Genomic DNA, 21298 nt, shown 5'->3' on the forward strand with positions numbered 1-21298 from the left:
CAAGGACTGGATTTTTTCATATTGAAGGATACTTTTCAATAAACCATGCACTCCCCCTAAACATGTGTCATCCATTTAAAAAAATAAATAAATTAAAAAAAAATCAGTTGTGACCTACAGGTGTGTAATGCAGTCAAAAATGAAAATATGAAACGTTACTGTGACAGAATAACAGAAATCCAAAGTTTGGCTTGACCTCCTGAAATCCACTCGGTGGCCCGTGTTGGTCCCTGAACCTTACTTTTGCAACCATCTGCTTTACTGGCTGCAAGTTACACCCACTCCTCCTCCTCCTCCTCCTCTGTGCAGACTCCTCTGCATCCTCCCTTTATGCTCTCGAGGGTCTGACAGTAACAGGGTTACTATTGTACATTAGTAAGAGTCTGACAGAGTAGCTCCGAGAAGAAAACAAACTTAACTGATTCTTACACTTGGCACATTTTGAAACCCTTCGCTCTAAGGAGTGGTTGAATGCTGCGTTCACAGACACGACGCGGTTGGAATGAGAGGACGCGCAAAAAAGGACCAGTAACTATTCAGGTAAAACTATATCTTTTTTACTCCGAGGAAGAAACGGCACTTCGATGATTATGTCGCGTTATATTCCCACCTAATAAAGTATATTTTCTTTCAGGATGCACTGGTCGTTGTTCCCCCTACTTGGCCTGCTTGTAAGTGCCCAAGTTATCTTCTTTCATTGACTTATGGAAAACCCATGTTTGTCAACTTAAGGATATTGTTTTAGAACACACATTATAAGCCAAGTGATAGTAAACTTGTTAGTCGATAGTGGTCTTCGATAATGGCGGGATAATTATACCCTTGTAACGCGTTTTCTGTCTCGTTTGTGCCATATCTGTACACAAGATGAATACAGCTCGATTTCATACGAGTTCATAATAAAATGTTTCTTGCTAGCTTCGTTTGGAATAATCGCATTATCTATAGTTTAGGTGAATGTTGTATTTAAAAATACGTGGTTGGGGAGGCGTTCAATAAGGTCCTGTAATGGAGGAAATCCAGGTGTTTCTTATCTTAATTAATCAGGTCGCCTATGGAGTAGATGTATGCATTATTTTATTAGTGAGTAACGTTTTTTTTTGTTTTTTTTGTTTTTTTTTTTGGTCATTTCCTGCCTAAATCACTGAGCTAAACTTATGTTTGTGTTTCAGGTTTGTTTCCAGAGCTGTATAGCAGGTGAGCCACTTCATATGTTCAATTAAACACCATTTACTGTGCCCTAAAACACCAAAACTATATATTATATTATATTATATTATATTGATAAAACTGTACCAGCTAATGTATTGCTAGCTAGGATCCCATAATTTTTTGGCTTGCTAAAATCACAATTGTTCATTACTAAAATCTTTTTATTTCATTATTGCGAGCGAAAGCTACCTTTATAGTTATAGTTTTTATAAAGTTTTATCTAGCGTCTTGCTAGTTACATTAAGCTAAAATTATTGCAATGCTAATACCATAACTATTGATAAGCTGAAGACTGAATTTTAAGTTTAATACACTTATCTGTAGCACACTAAAACAGACACCAACACACTCCAAATGCATGTCCAAAATATACAGAGGAACACAGAAACTTTTCCCCAAATGTCTTAAAAACCAAGACTGAAGTAGCGAAGGCAAATTCATGCTACGTCAGTCTTGGTTTACAACTTTATTACATAAAGATTACCAGGAAAATTCATAAGTACTTGTGAAAGCCATGAGAAAAAAAAAACTTTGGGTCGGTCATACAGGGTTGCTTGACAGTGAGTCTGCCAACAGGCTTTTTTTTTTTTTTTCTTTTTTCATGTTTACGTCACCGTTTGGCTGGTTGTACTGTAAGCACTCAAAAAGCGCACTTCCATTCATCTGTTTCACACACGTTTTCAATATGGACATAAAATCCCTGAGTGGAGCTATGGAAAATTCACGACATCGTTCGGCTGTTGGCTGATTCTGAGATCTGAATTGAGGTCTGACTTTTCCCGGATATGAACCCAGTAGAATTCAAATGTCCTTTTAAAAATCAAACCACAGTCAGCAGTTTCAGTCTGAGTTTGCGCAGTTTCATTTCTCTGTCTCTCTCTCTCTTTTTGTTTCTACAGCCTTTACACTGAGAACCAGAACTCAGACATATGATGAGCCCTACTATAAGTATGTGCCCGGTCCCCTGCAGTGGAATAGTGCCGACGAATGGTGCAACCAATACTCTGGGTCCTTAGCTGTTGTCTCCAACCCAACAGAGAACCAAAAGCTAACCAGCTTTTTGACATCCTTGAACGTCTCTCAGCCTGTGTGGATTGCCAAGAAAGTTGTAACACACACGACAAGTAGGTTAAGATTGCTCTTTGTTACACCTTTTATTAGCATCACTTTTTTAAAATGGTAGTTTTATAGGTTTTTCCCCCTTCTCACCCACTCAACAAAAAAAAAAAAAAATAGGAAAAATGCTATCACACAATATTTTTTTTTTTTTTTTTTTTGCCACTGTGAATATATGTTTCCTAGTTGTGTACATAAAAAAAATAGGACTCCAAAGTGGAATTTTGTAATTAGCGCTCGCCTTTTCCAAAATATCTGCCAGGATCTTCCCTTCATAGCCTCTTTCTTCTCTCTTGTGTGCGGTGAAAACAAAGGTTCCTCCGACATCCTCGTCCTGGATTTCAGCGGGCGTTCGAACAGAAAGCATGCCCGTCTGCTCCACAAGTTTCCATCAATGGACTCTGTGACTGTTTGTGCCCTCCTCCGTTTTGATCTGAACTTCTCTGGAATTTCCACAATCTTCTCTTATTCCATCAAGTCGTATATAAATGAGTTCCAGCTCCGTGCAAACCAGTTGCAGGGCAAACACGTGCGGCTGGCTCTGTTGGTCCATGGAAGTCATGGACCTTACCATGAGGCATTCAGCCATGATGACTCCTGGCATTCTGTGTGCGTTTCCTGGAGCCACAACGGTGGCCACTGGGAAATATTTTCTCATGGTCGTATGGTCTCAAGTGGTGATGGCCTGAACAGCACTGACAGCATTGGCCCGGAGGGCCTTTTTATTATTGGCCAAGAGCAGGACACCTTTGGCGGCTCATTTAAGACTGATGAGTCCTTCTCGGGGAGCATCACAGAACTACACATTTGGGATCGGGTACTGAACAGCAGCGAAATATTAACCATGGAAAAAGATTGCTCACCCGTTTCCTCTGGGCTGGTGTTCAAGTGGAGTAGACCAGGCATGGAAATTGAGACCTCCCTTTCGCAGGACTGGAGAGACAGCCCGTGTCTAGGTACATTAGGATGCAACCACAAGACAAGGAAAGAAGCTGAAGGGTTGCCAGATACAGGATACAGGGAATATTCTACACCGTAAAAGACAGCCGAGACTCAAAAATGTCCCGTAGTATCGTTGAGCATTACATTTTCTCCGTGTTTACCATCTAGCTCATTTGGCACTCGAGCAGGCTGGTGTTGCTATGCTGAAAAACAATCACATGGAGACCATTTGAAAGTCATCTTTGACTACACGTTTAGTCACAACGTGCCAAGATCTAGAGCTGGCCTAATCCTGTAAACACCCATCTTGCGGCATACGTTCAATAGTCTTGTGTCATCTTCATCTACACCCAAAATAAACAACCGGTATAGGTTCAAAGGTCACGATGACATAGATGTTGGCTGCAGGTCTTTGACTGCTAGTGACACTTTGGTCAACCAACTTAAATGAAGCAGCAGTTGAGGTTAGTAGTAAGTGATAGAGATGCAGTTGAGTGAGTACAGAGACAGAAACATAGATGATAATTTAAAAGTGACAAAACAAGCCAAAATTCTGGTAATTTTTTATCTTTTTCTCTCTTATCTGGTCCACGTTTTTCTAATGTTCAAATCAGGAGCTCGAGTTCCCCACTGTTTAAAAATCACCAACAATAGTAATAATGATGAAAAGAAAAAAAAAAAACATTACGTACACACAACATTACATCAATACATTACTGGTTTTAATAGAAAACAGCAGCCGCCACGTAAATGCAGTGATGGATTTGGTCCGTACTGTCTTGAGTTACTGTGTAAAGTAATAACATCTGTTCGAAAATCAGGGCAGATACTTTGTTAAATGACTCAGCTGGGGATCAGTCTTAAAGTTTAATCAGGATATCCCTATTTTTTTTTTCTTTTCTCAGAAAGGATGGAATGGCCAATTATGGCACTTTTCCTTTGCAGCATTAAACACAGAGGAAATCTCTTTCTCTGTTGCCCTCTCCTTTCCGTAATGAGGGGAGATGGTGACCCAAGTTATAGTTGGCGAATAGCAACTCTCCTAATGTTACTTGTAAATGTTTTGTGACTCACATCACTCCGAGTCCCACCCTTCAAAACAGACTTTTCTTCTTCTGACATCATGGTCCCCAGTGAGCAATGAACATCGAGAAAACCTGGAACTGAACATGCTGAAGGAACAGTACATTTGCATTCCTTCAGTTTTTTTTTTTTTTTTTTTTTTTTGGCAGTCTTTTAAACATTAACTTACATACAGAATCTGGGTGTGTTGCTGTTGAAAGCCTGAATGTTACGGTCCATCTTTCAGTTACAGGACCTAAAAAACAAACCAAATAAATAAAACAAGGCAGCGCCTTCCATCCTGTCAGGCACAATTAATCCCTTCATCTTCTTTGATATGTACTGTACTTGTAACAGCCAGTCTTCACATCTGTAGCAAACCCCCCAACACCCACATCCTTCTGTCCGTGACTTGAAATCGGCCCATTTATAAGACATGTTCTGAACTTTTCAGAAGTCCTCTATACATATATATATTAAAAAAGCACGTATACTGAATTAGCAACCTAGTGAACAGGAAGAAACAATACTTCAGTGTCTTATGCTGCAAACCTAATGATGATGAGTTTTCTTGTTCCGTAAAATTTATTCTGTTATTGGCCTAAACTAAACCGTTTACTTCTTATTTTTAAATTGACCTCAGTGTTTCTTTGATCCCGTCGGCACACTTAATCACGCACTAAACACAGGGACAGAATAGAAACATCTAAAAATGCTTATCTGGGTCTTTTTTAGAAGCCACTGGCAACTTATTCTGTTTCCTAAGGCCTGCCCATGCTCAAGAAAAAAAAAACAAAAAAAAACAAAAAACTGTCATCTGGTCGTGATTTTGTGTCTGGATCTTTTTTTTTTTAAATTTTCTCAAAAATCATAAATACCATTCTCCTTTTCCTTCTTCACGTCGATCAGATTTGGTGTTGCATTCCATCGTGGTTGGGAATTCTTCGGAGAATGAACCGTATTCCGTCAAGATTTTCCACAGCCCTGTTTCTGAAGTGGAGCAATGTGACACTGTCGATCCTGTCACGGGGAATTGTAGCCTAGTCGAGTGCAGCTCGCTCAGAGGGGCTGTCTGTCAATTCACAAAAGGTACCGCTTCATTTTCATCTTGTTGTGATCATGAAAACGTAACATTACCCTACCAGCGTCATGCTATCATGTGCAACTGTTATGGAATAATTACCTGCTGTAATAGACTGAATCGTATTTGTCCCTGTCTCTGCAGACGTGCTGACTGGTTTCAATTTACCAGAGTCTCTGTTCTTCAACAGACTAAACAAGGATCATCTGTTTAAACCTGTGAGTCAGGCTGCACATCATCACTTAAGTCATACAGTAAACCAATAAGTACTACTCTTTTTCAAAGTGTGTAAACTGACAGGATACAAAGATGAAAGGATTTCATGATAATTATATTGTTTTGGAGCTTAAATTAGACTGTGCGTAGTGAGTAAAAGTTTCCAGGGGCTTTTTTTTCATTCAAATCTGGGTGGCAAATGGCACTAACAGCGAGTTTGATGTGTGCAGACAGGGCGTTAGTGAATCGGCAGCACTTAACTGCGATCGCACTGCCAAATAAAATAATAAAGTCTTCTCCCTCAGGTGATGGAGAAGCTGAGTGCCAACTCCTGGGACAGAAACCTGATTCTGCTGCAGCAGGTCATCCAGGAGGTCTTGCATTCGATCGAGGCCGGTGGCTTTCACCTCCTGAGCTCCAGCGATGTCCTCTACCTCTCCCAGATGACCGACACTATCGCGCAAGCCAGCGCTCCGGCCGCAGGAGCTAATGCAACAGAGTTGATCGTGTCCATTGCTACTGACTACTTAAACGTTGCGAGTCTGATTCTGGAGCCGCACACGGCTACGCAGTGGATGAGTCTGACGGCGGATGAGGTAAAAATTGGGAACCGCGTCGCTTTTTAAACATAAAAAATGAATTGTATTCTTATAATTACTTGCAAGTAGACTATGGAAACTCTCTCTGAGTCGATTTGGTTTCCACCTTTGTGTGCAGGTCAGCGTTGGACCATTTACTATTGTGAAGAGCATCGATAATCTCTCTGTAGCGCTTGCAGACATGCTGTCTGCCGAAGAGAGGGGCTTCTCTCTTTCTACCAAGAACATAGGTAGTATGGATTCTACAACATTTATAAAATATTAGACTTCTCCTCCTATTCACTTCCTGCTTTTCACTGGTCTTCAAGTATATGACATTGATAAATGAACATTATCCAAACATCTGCTAGCTCTTGGCTTTGTGACTTAAATAACAAAAAAAGCTCATTTTGTATCTCTACTTATGGTTGCCGTCGTCATTAATGAGCGTTCATTGCCCCGGCTGTTTCCTCTGTCAGATGTGCACATGAAGTGGCAGAAACTGTCTCGAGAGGGCTGTAATCAAGTCTTCAAGCCATCTGCAGTCAGCCCTCACAAGCCCAGCAGCAGTACTCTTGATGAGTTGCTTATCCCTGACACTGAGCTCCAGAGGATACACTCTCTTGGTAAGAAGCCCACACACACACACACACACACACACACAGACTTGAAAATGCACCTGTTATAGAGGCAAGCCCAGCAGAACAACCTCACACTCAGATATTAAGTTGTATTAATGCTGCGTAGAAGCATATTATATGCGGCATTATGTGATTGTGAATACAAATTAAGATGCTCCGCGTCTTCGTTTTCTCTAATCAGGATACGAAGAAGTGATGTTTATTCACACACACTACAGCCATCTCAGTGAGATAGTGTCTGGAGCGAAGGAACCTGCGCCGAGTCAACAAGAGGAAGTGAAAAGGTTGTTTACGTTCACCTTGTATCTTCTGCTCTTCTGAAATGTTGTCAACTCACAGGAACACATTTTGTGCACACCTCAAAATGACCTAATTTAAATAGATTTTGACGTAATTTTATAAAACTTTGAGATGTTTTATTATAGCCAAGCTGTTCATGAAATCCACTCTTGGAAGCATCTAATCAGAAGGAACCGGACTTGACACTAATTTCTTAGTTAAAATAAAATGCACAAATGCTCGGATCAGAGTAAAAACAATACTGTACTAAATACTGAAACTATTTTTTTACTTTTACTCTCTATAGTGTCAAATTTTGTACAAATTGTGCTGTTTTCTCCGGCTTCAGCCCAGATAATGTGCGGTTCCACTTTTGGTTCCGTCGATGAATTAGTTTATATTAAAATATGTATTTACGACCTTTGTTTGACTGAACTAACTGATAACCATTGTTTGCTTTCCCAGGACCCACCCAGGTCAGCTGGCTTCTGCCGTCATATCAGCCACCGTGCGTGACACCATCAAGCGCCAAACCATCCCAGTGGCCGTCCAGTACACCCTGTCCTCCTCAAACGTGGTAAGGATCTGGCTGAGGGGGACTGGGAGGTGGTGGGTGAGGAGTTAGGGATGTTAAATCAGGTCTGTAATATTCACAAACGGAGATGGATTCAAAGGTAACATTTGTGGGAAAACTAGCTGAGTTTTATAAACTTGCAGCATGTCATTAAAAAAGAAATTTCCCATTTGTTTGCATGCGCCACATGCTAGTAATTGATGTAATTCGGTGATGTGGTTCATTGCAATTTATCTGTTTAGAGTCTGAGGCAAGGGAGAGAATACAATGAGCCAAAACATTCTGACCACTCGCAGCTGAAGTGAATCAAAGTCTGTGAGGTGGAAAGTTAATTGTCAATTCTAATTTTGAATATGTTGAACAAACGGGGAAGAAATGGTTTGGTATAGCATTCACCATGGTCACGTTAGGCATTGTACTGACAATGGGGGCTATTTACTGGCATGCGAAGGATCATTGTTGTAGATAAAGAAGGAACATGTGTGTTTCTCTTTATAGCTGGAGTATTTACAAGGAGTTTTTCCTGTTTGTGCCTTTTGGAATTTCAGCCTGAGGTAAGATTGACCAACACCACAATCTCTTAAACGCTTACTGGATTACTGGTAGCCAGATAAATGACGAAGAGATACTCCTTTTGTCTTGTGACATTCATTTCGAAAACATATTACCCTTTTTCTATGCTGTTATGTATGTAGAGATCATAAAGAGTCAGTGAGTGGATATGTATATGTATCTGTGTTTGTATATTGTGCTGTGTAGGGAAACCAGCGGCTGGTCCAGTGATGGCTGCACAGTGATGTTCAAGGGCTCTAGTGTGACGTCCTGTTTCTGTAACCACACCACCAACTTTGCAGTGCTGATGAATTACCTGGAGTCTAAGGTAACTTGAGGTTTGTTGTCATGCAAGTCAATTAAAACGCACACAAGAGGTTGGGTTGCTTGAGAGGAATTGTGCACAGTGATTCATGTTGTAATATGTTGGAAGCCAAGTTAAATAGGATTTGCAGTACAGTATATCAACCAGCAGGGGTCAGTCCCAGTGTGACTACAAGGCTACAGAACAAAGAGGTAGTACATAAAAATTGACACAGAGTAAACCCGTCAGTGGTGTCTTGATTTTCATTGTAAAACTGAACATTTTTGTCATATATCTGACACGAATGAACTTAGTATAAGTTAAGTACAAGTTTGTAATTCGCTGTTTTTGAGAAGCATTAAGTGGATCACAACTGTGAATTTTCCTGGCTGCTGTGTGAATCTCTAGGCCACTCTGACAACATTGTCCACTCATTTTCTCCCAACCTTTCCCCTCTGTCTCAGTGGAGTCCTGAGCAGGAGCGCATTTTGACCAGGCTGACATTCATTGGCTCCGGCACATCTCTGTGCGCGCTGCTGGTGACCTTGATGCTGTTTACAGTGCTGGAGTGAGTAGCTGATTTTTCTGTTCTGCTTACATATACTGTGAACGTATTCCCCTGCTTTCTGTTTGTCACAGCCCGGCCTCACCTCCTTCTCCGTAATATATTTAGCTGTGATGCAGAAGTAAGAAACTACTGTTTCCATCTTAAGTGTTCTGATATGAGCCGTGGCCACTTATTTGGACCGTGACGCGTCATGAGAAAGCCACTATTCCACTGTGAGAAACACCGGGATAACTCACCGCCAGTGTAGTCGCTAGTGCTCGGTTCCCAAGGCTCCTATGAGTATTGACTAGCGCTAATCCAGTAATTACTGGTGTCTTCACGTGAGTCCACTCTGAAGGTTTATGGCGGCATTCAGCAGCCGCTAATTAAAATTACAATCATTGAGGGATCACAGTCGGCTGGAGAAGAGCCGCCTCGACAATTTATGACTGTCCTAAAAACAGCGAGGGCGGCCATGCATTCCATACACACCGGCGTATGATGTACATGCAATCGTGTACTTAGGCTGTTGATGCAGACAATAGGCTTTCTCATTATTCGTTCCTCATCCATCTTTTTTTAATTTCCTTTAAAATGTAACTTGACATTTCTGCCTTATTTCTAATGCTCTCTTGTACCCGCAGCATCCCCAAATCGGACAGGACATCCATCCATAAGAACCTGCTCATTGCTCTGATCTGCGCCCAGGTGATGCTGCTCTGCAGCGGCTCAGCCATTCACAATAAGGTACAGGCAGACAATTAACACATCAGGTCTTATTTACTGTGCATCCTTGTTATAATCTGGCCACTGGTGTGTTGAATTTAATCAAACTATGTGTGAAACATTTACAGTTGCAGATGGCATAAGCATTTTTCTTATATAGGTCTTTGTTTTCACTTTAAAACAGCTGCTGTTAAGATAAATGAGGTTTCGAAACCACAGCAGAACAAATGCTTTTTGCGTTGGATGTGACATAATTGACCTCAGTTACTGTCACCCTCAGCCAGAACACATGGTTCAATCTCTCAGTGGTCACTCAGTGAATTGTAGTTGGTTTGACCTCTGGTCCTTTGACCCCAGGTCACGTCAGATGGGCTTTACCCCTGGGGGCAGGTGGGCGCTTGTTGGAATTACATCAAATGGTTTCACATGTACGAAAAGGCTGACTGACCATAAGGGAGTGATTTTTCAGTACTTAATAAGCTTTTATTCACACACGGTTTGAACCGACCAATTTGTTCTTCGCGGCTTAAGTATTCTTTATTTATACTGCGTATAATTTTAGTGTGTTTCACTAGTATATTTCCACCTTAATCTTTAGTTTATAAAAGACACATGCAGTGATTAGTGAATTAAAGACTGTTAGTAGTGCAAATGTTATGTTAGTCGCTCAAAATCCTCAGTTATGTTTAAACAATCGTCACAAACGTGTCGTTTAACGTCTAACATCTTGTTTCCAGACATGAGTAATTAGTATCATTTATGAAATGCCTCACGTTAACTCTCTTTAAATTCTTGTAGTTCTGCTCATAAAGCTGATGTATTCCTTTTTAAAACGCGGATGGCTACAGATGGCTTATTCTGTGCTTTACCATTACTGCACGTTACTCAGAAGCTTCATCTTTTAAGGTGGAGCGTGATCTGTGCATCTGTCCTCATGCCTGTGTCGGTTTTGTGCTCGTGCGTCTGAAGGTGGCGTGTACGCTTGTGGCGGCGCTGCTTCATCTGTTCTTCATGGCAGCGTTTACCTGGATGCTGGTGGAGGGTCTGCTGCTCTGGAGCAAAGTGGTCGCAGTCAATCTAAGTGAAGACCAACACATGAAGTGTTACTATCTCATCGGCTGGGGTACGACAAAGTGTTCTCTTCACACGTGCACCCTGGCTGTTAAGGGATTTGCTGTATTAACATTAATGCCTAATGTTAGCAAATGTCACGTATTCAAACCTATAAATTGCCAAATGAACATTTTTTAAGTATTAAATTATGTTTGATATTTCTTCTTTCTTTTATTCCTCTTATTCCGTTGCATTTTCTTATGTTTTTTTGCCTCTCTCCACCCAGGTCTGCCAGTGCTGATCGTCACCATCACACTAGCGTCGGCCTCAGGCAAATACGCAGCCGACGGCTACTGTTGGCTCAGCGTCCAGAATGGTGTTATCTGGGGCTTTGTTGGGCCGGTCATCTTCATCATCATGGTCAGTAATTTAAACCATAAATCCTACCATAAAATCTTGACTGTGAAAGTTTATGCTATCAATAAATGGTATAAGGCGTCCCATTAATGTTGCGTAACAGTTTTTGCACGGCAGTTATTTAGTAACTGTTTTTCTATTTTAGCACTTTCCTTTCTTCACAGTCTCCTGTCACTGATGCATTAATTCTTTCCTTCCTCTTCTCTTTCGTGCATCCTCTTGTTCTCATCTCCGCCTCGTTTCCTCCGGTTTTTATTTTCCAGGTGAATATCATGGTGCTGGCGAGGGTGGTTGTCATCACCATCTCCACGGCCAAGAGAAGGTCCATCATGTTGGCCATGGGCGCCAGTCCCCTGGAGCAAGCCTACGATCAAATCAGGTACGAGCCACAAGGAGGCGCCATTTGTCCTCTTTTTAAGATAAATTCACTGGGGGAACAGGCCTTGGAGCACACGTGCTGCCATTACTGGAGGTTTTACACTCCATTCGCAAGCTTTGTCCATCAAATAACACAGGGCTACATTGTATTTTGGATTGAATTGGTCATTTTCATGTTGAGATACTGTGATGTGTCTGGAAAGTTTTGGCGTCCTTTAGTGTTGACAAATTTAAATCTCTTCTTGCAAATTTCTTTTAAATTATTACCATCAGTGACAGTTGCTGTAATTATTATCAATTCCAATATTAATATTAATAAAATATGACAACATTTCAGGGGAGAATGTGTTGAGGATGTGTTTTATTAATGTAAAAAATAGTATCTCTTAGCAGCAGATGTCTAAAATTAGCATGAATATTTGCATGAAACATTTCTCTTTGAATGGTGCAACGCTGGACAATATATTTTAATTAGTTTTAGCAACGGAGGGTATTCAGTTAAGCAGATAATGATGTGTAACTTCTGCAGCTCATATGCATTTATTCACTCCTTTTATTCATTCCATGCATATTGTGCATGCAATTATTCATCAGATACGCTAGACTCTCTGTAAAGTTCACTATTGTTAAAACACTGCTTCCGTTGCGACTGTTGCATCTTGATGTCCACTCACGCCTTATCATTTCTGTCTCTGCCATGTTCTTTGGCACCACCTCGTCAGAATGAGTGTGTGCGACCCAGTACATTTCCCCTCCGGTAAACCTCTATGTGATCCTACCAGTGAGCATCTTGTCAGCGGATATGTTTTTTCGCCACCTCAGTCAACTGGGGCTCACAGTAGGTGCTCTATGAAGCTATTCAAAGCAGGCCTTGAACCCTGCGGCATCCCTGGGTGGCAGCCGTCTCGGAAACTTAAACACATTCCTCCGCTGAATGAACTAGTGCTCGTCTCTTGCCATGTTACACACACACACACACGTACAGCTGTTGCGGTTTGGCGGTCACCTGAGCGGGAAGCTAATTTCACTCTAAACACAATTAAGGCGGATTTAAGGTGGGAAGTTGTCACTCTGTGAACCGTCGTAGCCGCACAGTGTTGTATATGGAACAAGTAACCTGCCAGGGCTGCTCAGTTTTGTCCGAAAGGGATTGAAAATTTGAGAAACACGGAATCGAGATGATGTCGGAGAAAAGGGCAACTAATAGGAAATACTTTCATTCCCTATCATTTTTTTTATTGGGTGTGCTGGGAGTTTTAGCTCAGTCTGCAAGAGTCTTTATGTTGTGTGTGTGTCTTTTTTCCAGCATCCACATTTTTTGAGATGTGATTTATTTTCCGTGTGTGTGTGTGAGCACAGGGCTGCAGTGAAAGCAGTGTTGGTGTTGCTGCCCATCCTTGGACTGACGTGGCTGTGTGGCATTTTGGTACCTTTCTCCATTGTCATGGCCTACATCTTCATCCTCCTCAACTCCTTTCAGGTACACACACACACACACACACACACACACACACACACACACGAGTCTTAAAGCCTAAACGATATTCACATTGAAACCAAAACAAAAGAACTGTATGTTGGAAAAATTATTTTGAGATATTCAGGAAATAATAGAGAAAAAACAAACAACAAACAAAAGCATATGGGTCATTGCACAAATGTGGTGCAAATGTAAATCTAACACTAGTAATTCAATACAACATCAATATATATATCATTATATATAATGTATTTAACGGTGTTGTGATATAGAGTCCAAAAGACTGAGTGGATGTCTGAGATCTGGCACCTACACATTCTCTGCCGTCCATATGCACAAAAAATAAAAAAAACACAGCTAAAACTTGTAAGGAAAAAGTTTATATACTTTAAACGTAGCTTTTTTTTTGTCATCAATGAGGAACAGAAAGGTTTTCCATTATACATTGTAATTCTGCCCTTCTCGCATGGCGAGGGTGCACAGCCTGTCAAGGTTTTTATTTGTCAGTGACAAGGCTGAGGCAGAAAGGCAGGAAAAAAGGAGCCTCAGTCTGGCTTGTGTTAAGCAGGTGCTTCATTTTAACAAGGAAAGTGGATTTATTTTGTTTGTCTGATTATTTCTCTGTTTTATTTATTCAGAGGTCAGCATTATTGTTGTTTGCAGCTCATCACAGCTCTTTATAAGCTTTTAGTGTTGAGATTCAGCAGTTCATTTTGACATGAACTTTGAGGGGGAAATACTTTTTATAGAGTACATAATGTTTGAATTATGAGATGCGTGTGTATATATATGTGTGTGTGTGGGCATCACAACTCAAAAATAGAAATGGTTAAAACGTACAGTATGAAATATTGCTTTTCACATCACAATTGTGTAGCTCTGCATCAGTCATGGATGAAATCATGTAATTCTCACTGCAGCAGGCGAATTGTAGTCGTCTTTTAATCAGCCGTATCTTTAATTGAGCTGTATATTTAACGAGAAAATCAATAGAGGTTTTAGCTGCAGTCTGATCATTAAGTTAGGCCCCTTGGTTGCCATAAATAGGTTCTGTTTCGCCCTCATATCTAATTAGATTTTTTTTTTTTTTCCACGTTCACAGTAATTAATACGGAGGGTTTTTCTGGGCTCTTGTTATATGACTGCGCTGCTCCACATGTTAATACATAATATGGATTTCTACTCTGTTTCATTCCGTCTGCCTCTGTCCGTTCAGCTCTCAACCTTTCTTTCTTTCTGTCTTGGTCAATTGCAGTGTTTCCTCGGTTATAGTTTAACTGCTGACAGACGATAGTGTGGCCGTGTATTAATCTAATTTCCGTCCTCACATATTGAAACCAGACTATAATAATAATTATCGCTGCCACTCGTCGCTACATATTAAGAATTATGCAACTTTCTCATTGAACTCTTATGGGGTGGGGACTGCTTATTCTACCATTTGGCCATAAATTATGCAAAAGGAGGAAAAAAAAAACTTAACCAAGACATTTCCGGCTAACTTTAGCTGAACTGGTAGTCCATGGGGAGGGATAAATCATTTTTGGAAATGGGCCATGGATTACACGTATGATTTTTCTAAATTTAAAAAGACAATACTGACAATAATAACAAGTTGCATCTTGTAGTAGAACCGTTTAAGTTTAAAACTGTGAAAATATGTAATTAATAGATCACAAATACAAAAGTCTTGTCATCAAAACTTGCTGCCAAACGTTGAGACAGACAGTAACGTAAAGTCAGTCTCGCGCTGTTGCTGTCGTACTCTACTGTATCTTTCCAAAATTAGGTCCCACGGTGTCTACCGGGCGCTACTTCACCTCTCATTTTAGCTTCATTGCGTATCTTTTAAACGCCTCAGCAGTTCAGGGCAGAGCAGGAACTTAACAGGCTGTAAGCTGCTCTGTTGACCCTGCTGCTTTCACTGTGACTCTTTAAGCAGAAATCCTCAAGATTCTGCGTTATGGGAGAAATTCCTGTAAAGTGCTTATTTCTCTGCTGTGGCCGTGTCTCCATTCAAAGTGCAAAACAGCGTGACCCAAGCTCTTTGATTCTGTGCAGCCGTGACGTTTCTGTAGGTGGCACATTTTTCTTTACCTTGTAATTACAAGATACTCTTTTTCTGCTTTTGCAAAAAAAATAAAATATTAAAAAAATAAATACATCCATGTGCTGCTGAGGACTTATGAAAAGATCTATCAGACAGTATGCTAAATGAACGTAACAGTTTTATGCAGATTTTTTGCTGTAGTAGGTAACACAATTACACTATTTTTATTCATTCAAGTATGGAAGAATTAGAACATTTTGTGGAGATATTCATGGCTCACGGAGGATGCGTCTTCATGACTTTTTGCCTAAGCAACACCAGCAGATTAACATTTTTGTATTTTCTAAGCCAGATGCTACTAAAATGCTACAGACTGAACCACTGAAGTACATCCTCACAGGGCTGTTAGTCTGGCTCTCGTGTCATAGTCTTATTGGAACAATGGCCACTTTCTTCTTTTCCTTAATGTCCACTTAATCTGTTTATTACGCCCTGCATTACAATCGATCACTACCACTGTATAAAAGACAGTCTCTCCACTGCCATCGATCCCTCCGGGGGAGCGCGGCCCAACATATCTGCGCCGTAGCGAGCGCTCATAAAGATGATGAATTGTGTGAAGCATTAACAGTGATGCATGCAAAACCCCGAGCTCGTGGTAGTGAAGAGATAAAAATAAAAATAAATAAATAAGAACACTCAGGTTTCTTTTAGGAAATCGTTTTTTATTTGCAGCTGTTGTATTTTCAATGGGCCCAGCCAAAGCAACATAAAGCTTAAGCGGCAAGCCTTTACTGTTAAATCAATAAAACAGATAATGTTGACAAGCCTTTTTCATTGCTCTCCCCCGTGCCCTCCTCGCTCCTCTTCTTCCTCCTCCATCCTGACAACAGACTCTGAAGTATCTCCACTGTTGCCGTTATTTTTCTCAATGCACACCTGAGCGGGCCATTATGAGCAAACGTACAGCAGACCTTGCGCGAAGGCGTACGCCTGCTGCGCTGACCTCTGCAGTGAGAGCTTTTGATTCTCGCTTGTGTTCTTGTGAACGCCAGATGATGCTCACTTCGAGTGAAAGTAGCGCGCGGAGCTCGTCTGCATCCTTATTACGCTTCGCTTGCTGCGCTACGTCACCGATGTGTGGAAGTTATTCAAGATGTTTCGTGACAAGACGGGAAGACGGGGGAGCGTTTTTTTCCTTACTAGTCTGCTCACGGTCACGCAACACCTCATTAAGGTAAAACGACATTTAGGTGAACGTTCACGGGTTTGAAATACAAAAAAAAAAAACTGCCCGGAGTGTGTAAAGAATAGCCAAGAATAGCTAATACATATAATTATATCTAAGTAGTTTGCCTTGTTCTGCTTCAATGAGATACCCACAGAGTTTTTAGTCGATATACTGTTCCCCTTAGTCAATTCTAACTTCCTACTCGGAGCCAGTTATTTTTATGAACATCTTCACCATAAATACAGACATGCCTCATCTGCTTCCTTATCAAGCTGGTGATAAATAGCATAGAGTGCAGTGTGTGTATGTGTGTGTGTGTGTGTGTGGGTAAAAGGGGGACGGGGGCTCTTTGGGTAGCCCATAAATTGCTCCATCCTCTGTCATCCAATCTCTGGGCAATGTCATTCAAACCCCCTGCACTATCCATTACCTGGGTATAATAGGCTCCTGGCCATGCAGTGTCCATCTTATTATTAGCCCATAACTTTAAACTATCAATAACTTAGAGCTGCACAGGGAGACGGTGAGAGGGGGGGTGGGGGCGGGAGAGGCAGGAGGGAGAGGGAGAAAACAAAGTGGAGAGGTGAAGGAAGTTAGGGAGTTGGAAAGAAAATGTTAGGGTAATGATTGTCCTCTGCAAGTTGTTGAGAGTGCATGAAGTCCCTGCTCGCGGTTTGTTTCGGTAACTTTGCGGGGGAAGGCGTCTTTCCACAATGTATCCCTGTGTTTCTGTCATGTCAGTTCGCCTCCTGCGGGGGGCAGCCCTGTTCCTTGTCATTACAGAGCAAATATATAGAGAAATCAATGAGACAGTTCATCTTCGCTCTTTCGTTCATATCACATTAAGGTCTTTTATATCACAGGCACCGATGACAGTTTTCTTCAGTTTTCTTAGGAAATGAACAGACCGGCGAGCGGTAGTGAGACTTTAGAGGCTTTCAGCGAAGTTATCATTTCACTCACGATTAAAGATGCACATCTGTAGAGTTAACATTTACATAAAGTCACCTGAGTTTATAAGTGGCTAGTTAAATTTACCAATTCACACTCACAAAGGCGTATTAGGTACTCAATAATGCAAAGAGAAAATACTTTGAAAACACCCATTTTACACATAGTTCTAAAGAAGCTTAAGGCTTCAAAATGGATATTGTTTGCATTGAAATTAATGCCCTGTCTACCCCACCCAACTTACACCCAAACACACTCGGCCAGCGAGCATCAAAGTGTATCCAAGATATAGATATGATCAATAGAGTGTTGCTCTGCCTATTGATTTTTGCCATATGGGAGATTTGTTGTGTGAGTAAGCAATGTTTTTACAGTGTGTGAAGTGATTGTTTGTGAAGGGGTAATTTTTCTTCTTTTTTATTTATTTATTTTTTTTGCCCAGTGGCTCTGTGACTACAAACTGTGTTTATACTACTTGAGTCAGTGCTTCTGTTTCTTATTTAGCCTCATGCACAAAGCGTGGCATCACCAGAACCAGATACGGGACACTCATGGGAGTTAATCTGCCTTTTATTAGCTGTACACATCTGGAAAAGTTGTCTCGATAAACTGAGAAATCCATTCATGGAATTATTATTTATTCTCATTTAATGTTATTGTTAATGGACTTGCAGGCTTTTCGTATGGGTAATAATTAGTCATCTGAGCCAATTGTTGTTATATTTTTTAAAAAACTAAATGTGTTGCTGAGGACTTTCATTCACTGGTTTTATAAATTGTTGGTCTTCTTTCTCCAGAGCTTTAAAAAGATATTTGGGAGAAATTACTGCTGTTACTGGGATAAAAATAGCTAAATTTAGACTGGATCTTGTCCCAAAATGTGACAGCTTCGACACAGAATCCCTGACCAGTTTTAGTCGTCCTCAGCCCATAACCATTTCCACTTTAGTGTCCTATCCCCCACAAGGTAAAAAAAAAACAAAAAAACAACAGCAGCAACAGAAGATCACACACACAAATTTGGATTCATTCAGTATTTTCTAATTTATAAAATGTGAAATAGTGTTCAGTGCAGGTCAGGAAAAAAAAGAGTTCTCATTGCTTTGCTCTCATTACGTTTGGTTCAGCGCAATAGAAATTTATTTGATTTCATGCCTCAGTTGACAAATTGTCCGACTCCTACAGAAGTCTGTATGTTTACAAGGAATAAGTCGGTGAATGTTTCATAAATCAAAACACTTTTCTGAGAGCTCTTATTTAGGTGTTAAGGCCTTGCTCGGCGGTAGGAAAGAGTGAAAACTTTTCTATATATTATAAGCAGGAGAGGGCGTGCTTTTAATATTACCTTGACTCGACCTGCGGTTTCGATGCTTCTATAAAAATCAGAGCAAAGTCGTTTCAGAACTAAGAAACTGAATAAATAAGTAAATCAGTAAGAACGTGGGTCCGTATTGAGGTTTGCAGTTTGCTGTGAGGTTGCTGGTACCGATGTGTCGTAGCAGTTGACTTCTTGCATCCAAAAAAAAAATAAAAAATAAATAAAAAACAGTTCATCTACAAATTATAATTTCAGCCTTTACTAATACATAATAAAAATCTGAAAGAAAACTACTTTTTAACTGGAGTGTGCTGCGAATACCAAACCCCTACAACAAGGATGTTCAGTTTGTGTGTCCATGTGTGATCTTTCACTTGCAATCTTGTAAAGGCCAGCTTGGTTTTATTATTATGTATTTTTGATATAACGCCCTCGTAAGTATTGTGAGTGAGCGGGTGTGTGTGTGTGTGTGTGTGACCGCTTGCCACCACCAGCCTCAATGCCCTATAGACGAAGGAGGTAGAAGTTATTTTAATTCCTGATTTGGCAGAAGAAACAAAAACACCAAAACTTGGATCCAGTTTCCCAGTCAGGCAACTTCAGTCCGCTCATCTGGTCCCGCACAACCGGCCCATTCAAAGCCAATTTTCCTTTCCTGGTTCCCCTCCCTCTTTTATTTTCCTGCTGTACCGTGTTGTAACTGAGGCTTACCAGACCTTTTCTGTGAAGACTGTTACTCTGCTAAAGAGCATACAGGAGCTGACGTTTTCTCAATACAGTACGGCTTTAGCGGGATTGATCTATTGCTTAGAATCACTGAGCAATCTGATGTATAATTTGTTAGTCTGCGTATGCATCTGTGTTCTTACAGCAGAGGATTAAACCTAAGACATGAACATTTAATTGTAGGTAGACGTGATTTATTGTTAAAAGAAATGTTAAATTAAAATGTGATTTCAAGGTTCTAATAAATAGATTTTAATCCTCGAGGATTTAGCACGTTGCTAATTTGGGTGCTGTTAATGTGAATTATACAGTAAGGAAAGATTATTTTTGATTGCAAACCTTATATCAGCACATCCTTGGTTGTAACCGTGTACATGCCTACATGCTTACACACTCATACGGTGACACACAGAGGAGCCGTGCACACATGGCAAACCTCTCACCGGTCAGATTATGGTGGGAAATGTTTTTCATTTTGCAGTGTTTGAGAAAACAGGAACCATATTCCCCTGACGTCTTTATTCATTGTCGGCTGTATCTCAGATCACACGCAATTTTAAACAGCGGCCATTTCTCCCAGTAGAGTGGAATGTACTTTGTCAGTTCACTTCACTCACAAAAAATACTCCTAGTGGCACTATATACGTAGTTATTCACTAACTGGAATATTTATTTTTTATAAATGCAAAATAGAAATAGAAAATAAACTAAAAAAAAAATAAGAGGATGATGAAAAATGAAGTTAATGTAATCGCAGGTGAAATCATAGGGATTTATTTATTTTAAGTCCATATTTTAATTGGCGGCTCTAATAATTATGAAGTGAAAAACAAACAAATAAATACAACAACACAATTGTTTGCATTCCCATTGCATTGCCTGGGAAAAAAAAAAAAACAAAAAAAAAACTTTCCCTTTGAAAAAACAAAAAGAGTCGGCTGTTTGCATTGCATCCTCAATTACCAGGCGCGGCATTAAAACAATATTCAAACGGGATACCAAGGTCAGCGCTCCCACCACGCTCGTCTGAGATGGCACTCATAATGAGGATATAGCACTGCTTTTTTTTTTTTTTAAGTGGTATATTTATAGTGTGTTTTGTCTCAACTTGTACTTATTTTTTGCTCCCTGTTGTCTCTTTTCATCTTTTGCCGTATTGCTTTTATATGTTCTTTAGTTTGAAAAGCAGCGGAATCGGAGCTCTGTTTAACGCCTCGATGCGCGTTCACCTGTTTAAAGAAAGTGGGGTATTTCTTCCAGGTGGAGGCTTGATTCACAATGCGAGCGTCAAGGATTTTGGGCTTAAGAATCCACCCGTGGAAACTGTCAACTAAGTACCCTTGAAATTAACAGAGAAGGAGCCAGTCAAAGACGCTGTTAAAATATCAGCTTTTTATTCTTTTAAAAGGTAAATATGAAGTCTGGGAGTTAACGATACAGCAAAGACCAGCGAAATTGAACAAGCAGCCACGGCAATTCAGATTGAGGAAGAATTGATATTTTTCTTTTTTTCTTTTTTCTTTTTTTTTTTTGGGAGATCAGTTTTTAAAAAGCTGGCCTGGGAAAATAAAGCGGTGAGAATAATAAGCTTCCTGTCAAATGAGGCGAGAGAATTCCTGTCATTGCTAGCACCGCCAACCCAAAGACCTCTCCTTGTGTTAAACCCGCTGGCATTTATTTGCCTTAGAATTACCTGCCAGCTCAATTTAGTAATAGACCATGTCATAAGAAAGCAAACCAATCCCCTTTGCCCCGTCAAACCAAACCTCTCTCTGCATGTGTGTGCGAAAGAGAAGCAGAGAAAGTGCTACGAGTCTCGTTCGCACGTTCGAATTTCATATTTTAGTCCGTTCTTTGATGTCAT

The 21298-nt window shown here is 40.5% G+C and overlaps 1 protein-coding gene across 2 annotated transcripts in view; it reads left to right on the forward strand.

Annotated features, from left to right (window-relative positions):
• The first annotated feature begins 54 nt into the window (after nucleotides 1-54).
• Nucleotides 55-21298, forward strand: part of LOC125009064 (adhesion G-protein coupled receptor D2) — an 80673-nt gene continuing 59429 nt past the window's right edge. Inside the window, exons 1-20 of one of the 2 annotated variants that reach the window (XM_047586607.1) lie at nucleotides 55-540; nucleotides 635-671; nucleotides 1173-1197; nucleotides 2112-2336; nucleotides 2643-3284; nucleotides 5242-5421; nucleotides 5558-5631; nucleotides 5935-6225; nucleotides 6347-6458; nucleotides 6687-6833; nucleotides 7030-7132; nucleotides 7593-7704; nucleotides 8200-8255; nucleotides 8461-8581; nucleotides 9022-9125; nucleotides 9749-9851; nucleotides 10800-10953; nucleotides 11170-11303; nucleotides 11564-11679; nucleotides 13038-13158. In XM_047586607.1, the coding sequence (XP_047442563.1) occupies nucleotides 636-671; nucleotides 1173-1197; nucleotides 2112-2336; nucleotides 2643-3284; nucleotides 5242-5421; nucleotides 5558-5631; nucleotides 5935-6225; nucleotides 6347-6458; nucleotides 6687-6833; nucleotides 7030-7132; nucleotides 7593-7704; nucleotides 8200-8255; nucleotides 8461-8581; nucleotides 9022-9125; nucleotides 9749-9851; nucleotides 10800-10953; nucleotides 11170-11303; nucleotides 11564-11679; nucleotides 13038-13158 (2856 nt within the window). In that variant the 5' untranslated portion in view covers nucleotides 55-540; nucleotide 635. The remainder of the gene's footprint in view (nucleotides 541-634; nucleotides 672-1172; nucleotides 1198-2111; nucleotides 2337-2642; nucleotides 3285-5241; nucleotides 5422-5557; nucleotides 5632-5934; nucleotides 6226-6346; nucleotides 6459-6686; nucleotides 6834-7029; nucleotides 7133-7592; nucleotides 7705-8199; nucleotides 8256-8460; nucleotides 8582-9021; nucleotides 9126-9748; nucleotides 9852-10799; nucleotides 10954-11169; nucleotides 11304-11563; nucleotides 11680-13037; nucleotides 13159-21298) is intronic. The other variant, XM_047586608.1, reaches the window with a different exon arrangement.

This window comes from Mugil cephalus, chromosome 6 (genome assembly GCF_022458985.1).
Source record: "Mugil cephalus isolate CIBA_MC_2020 chromosome 6, CIBA_Mcephalus_1.1, whole genome shotgun sequence".
Taxonomy (NCBI): Eukaryota; Metazoa; Chordata; class Actinopteri; order Mugiliformes; family Mugilidae; genus Mugil; species Mugil cephalus.